This window comes from Condylostylus longicornis, unplaced genomic scaffold (genome assembly GCF_029603195.1).
Source record: "Condylostylus longicornis isolate FDR11 unplaced genomic scaffold, ASM2960319v2 ptg000135l, whole genome shotgun sequence".
Taxonomy (NCBI): Eukaryota; Metazoa; Arthropoda; class Insecta; order Diptera; family Dolichopodidae; genus Condylostylus; species Condylostylus longicornis.
This window is the reverse complement of record NW_026578103.1, coordinates 3,211,181-3,215,082: the sequence shown is the minus strand read 5'-3', so window position 1 is coordinate 3,215,082 and position 3,902 is coordinate 3,211,181. Positions and strand designations below refer to the sequence as shown.

The 3,902-nt window shown below is 36.8% G+C and overlaps 1 protein-coding gene across 1 annotated transcript; it reads left to right on the top strand.

The window, feature by feature from the left end:
- The first annotated feature begins 1,614 nt into the window (after positions 1-1,614).
- Positions 1,615-3,615, top strand: LOC129615126 (uncharacterized). The gene is made up of 4 exons (XM_055530204.1): positions 1,615-1,891; positions 2,005-2,346; positions 2,627-2,959; positions 3,068-3,615. The coding sequence occupies exons 1-4, from the start codon at positions 1,615-1,617 to the stop codon at positions 3,613-3,615; spliced, it is 1,500 nt and encodes a 499-aa protein (XP_055386179.1).
- The last annotated feature ends 287 nt before the right edge of the window (positions 3,616-3,902 follow it).

The window sequence follows — 3,902 nt, the reverse complement described above, 5'->3', positions numbered from 1 at the left end:
TATGACAGTTTGAATAGAGGCGTGTTAATTAAACCGCAAGTAAAATTTTTGAAAGCAGTATTACCGCATAGCCCTGAAGTGGCTTTTGAAATAGTACAGGAACAAATCGACTGTGGCGTATTTGCTGCTGCTTTTGCCACCTTAATTGCTTTAGGACACAACCCAACAAAAGAACAATATGATATGAAACAAATGAGAAGTTATCTTGCCAAGATAATAGCAGTTTTAAAATGTTTTAAGTCCATTCCCACTAAGGAGGTAAGAAAAAGGACTGTGAAGAAAACAATAGACAAGAACGACTGAAACCACAAGAAGTGCGTAGAGCTGTTACACAAGAATTGCGAGTAGAAAACGAGCAAAGAGGAACAAAAAGAAAATCAACATGTATTACAGATCGTGCTGAACAAGAACTTGATTCAGTTCAGCCACTTAAACTAAAAAAGGTTTTCCTTCGAAGCTCTACAACCTGTTCTTATTGCCATGCCCCGTTATTTGTCGAGGAGACTTCAAGGCGAAAGTGGCGCTGCGGTGAAAAGGCTATACAATTTATATTACCTGATCTTACCGCTCAATTTTATAGCAGCGTAGACTTTTTAAAAAATGCACGAGCATATAATAATAGTTTCGCTTTCTCGGCGCTTGGCACAACACATGGTTTCAAGACACCAACTGGAGGCACTTCATTTTTAAAAGTTCAAGGCAGAATATACCAAAGAATATTTGACTTATCATATGATAAGAGTGTCAACAATACAGCATTATATATTGATGATGGTGAGAGCCGTTTGAAAGCTATAGAAAAGCGACTAGATAAGAATATCTTAATTAATATAGAAAGACACTTAGAAGAAGTGAATCCAATTATAAAGGATTTAAAAGTGTTAAGTCGACACCCATCTGAAGATGCTCATATAGTCTTCAAAGCAACAAACCGCCGTCGAGAAGGTCCAATTCTAGGAGATACGCCTACATCAAAGGAAATTGCTGGGCTCCTTCGTACCAGCTTTGACAGCAATCCAAGGCAGTTTATTATATGGCGAATTGGCGAAAAGAAGTCTCATAACGTACATTATTTGAGTCCAGCATACGAGCCTCTGCAATACCCATTAATTTTCCCAAGAGCGACATCTGGGTGGTCACCAGATCTTAAAGATAAGAATGGAAAAAACGTAACCCAAATAAAATATTATAGATATCAATTGCTTTCAGATTCCAGATTTGTGAAATTAAAGCGCTTAGCGCAAGAATATATTATTGATATGTATTGCAGAGCGGAAGAAGAACGTTTGCAGTTTACAAAGCATCATCAGTCATCAACTCTTAAGATATCCACAAGACGAGAAAAAGATGAGACAATTGCTGCTGGTGGTAACAAGCCTGTAGGGAAAATATATATGCCAGCTACTCACACACATAGTCCAAGATATATGTGGTTAAGTACTTGAATTCAATGGCAGTAGTTTCAAGGTTGGGTAAACCAAGTTTTTTCTTGACGGTAACATGCAATCCCAATTGGACTGAAATTAAAAAAAGTCTATTACCAGAACAAAATGCCGCAGATAGGCCCGATTTGTGTGTTCGAGTATTTCAACTGAAATTGTCAAAATTAATATTATGATAAGGAGTGGAAAATTGTTTGGCAGCTTAATTTCCCTACAGTATGTTATAGAATTTCAGAAACGTGGGCTCCCCCGTGCTCATATTGCATTTAGAGTAGCTGGAGGTGGTCCCATTAATAGTTGTGATATAGATGCGTTTGTAAGAGCAACAATACCATCAGAAAAGGAAGCCGGTGGTCGTTTAAGAGAATTGGTACGACAACACATGGTACACGGTTCATGTGGCATGGACTATTTGGGATACCCATGCATGGATAAAAAAAAGAAAATTTGTACCAAAAACTATCCAAAACAACTTAACGACGTAACACACATGACAAAAGAATAATCAATTATAAAAAATCAAATTCAGGAGATTTACTTACATTATCCAACGGAAAAACAGTTAATAATCAATGGATTGTCCCATACTGTCCCTCTGTACTATTCCTAATGAACTGTCACTGTAATTTGGAAATTGCCACAACAACTAAAGTTATCAAATATGTTTATAAATATTTGCACAAGGGACCTGATCATGCGTTACCCTCTGTAATAGAAAACATGAACTCACAAGATGAAACTGAAAATTATGTAAATTATAGATATATATCTTCATCTGAGGCTTTGTGGCGCATTTTTGAATATAATTTGTGTCACTGTCATCCCGCGGTAGTACCACTTCCCATTCATTTGGAAAATGAACAATGCGTCATATTTCGAGCAGGAGAAGAATCAGATGCTGCAAGTAGAGCTTTTTCAAAACGGATGCTATATCTCGACTTTTAACATATTTTAACATATGAGCAATATAATGTGAAAACGAAAGATCGAAAAAATTCTTTGGTACCAGTAATCAGGCACTCAAATGCAAAACATTTTATTAGCAAGAGGCAGCGTCAAAATTGTGTCGCACGAATTGTTTATGTATATCCCACTACTTTTTACGCATGCTTATAAATAGAATTCCTTGCTATGAATACGAAGATTTAGAAAAAATTAATGTATTACATATGAAACATTCCAAGAAGCAGCAAAAATTCATGGCTTTCTCAATAATATAAATGAATATAAAGAAGCATTAGAAGAAGCACGTAATTTTAAAATGGCACCTCAATTACGCGAATTGTTCACAATAATAATTTTGAACGGGGGACCTGCCAGAGTATTGTGGGATGAATTTAAAACTTACCTATCTGAAGATTTCTCCTTAGGACTCACTCCAGATTTGGCGAATAATAAAGTTCTCTCTGAAATAAGTCGTATGCTCAGATGCCATGGCAGCTCTTTACAAAAAATGGGTTTGTCAGAAATAATTGATGATTCGTCTGAGTTAGGAAGGGAAAGATTACGCTGGTCACGTAAAAATTGCGAGAATTTTATTAAGCAGTGGGAGCCCAAACTAAACGGTGATCAACTACAAATATATTTTGAAATAAACAGGTAAAACAATCGTAACGTAATAACAGCGAAGCTTAGAAGTACAGGAAAGATTGTACTTCCTACAGCCACAACCGGGATAGCAGCAATAAATCATGAAGGAGGTATTACAGCGCATTCTATGTTCAAACTTCCGCTCAATATACAAGATGACGCCATAACTTGGAACGTTACAGTTTCAAGTGAGCGGGCGGAATTAATAAATGAAGCGGATCTTATAATTCTGGACGAAGCACCTATGGCGCATAAAAATTTAGTTCAATGCATCAATCTAGGCCTGCAAGACATTACACTAAAAAAAATTTCATTTGGAGGGAAAATCATTTTGTTAGCGGGGGATTTTCGACAAATTCCTCCAATTGTACCCGGGGCTTCCCCAAAAGAAATTATTTCGTTATCGTTGCGAAGTTCAGCATTATGGCAGAATTTTTCGATATTGACTTTGTTGCACTCAATGCGCGCGGTTCATGATGCAGAATTTTCTGCATTCATACGTAGACTTGAGGAGGAAAGATTTCTATCAGTAAAACAAAATGATGGACTAGATCTTGTAAAAACTTCCAAACATTCCATTTGAGACATCCGTTGAGAAATTAATAAGCTTTGTATTTCCTAGAAATATAATTAAAAACTCCAATGAGTGCAGTAAACGAGCGATATTGTCTGGTACTAATGTCTGTATAGGTGAAATAAATAAGAAAGTATTAGAAGTATCGCCAGGAAATCTGTGTCATCTATACAGTGTTGACTCTTGACTCCTTCCCCATAGTACCGATCCAGCGCATCATTTAGGCCCGGAAATCTTAAATTTTGTTACACAACCAGGAGTGCCCGACCATGACTTAGTTTTAAAGAAAGGGGCGT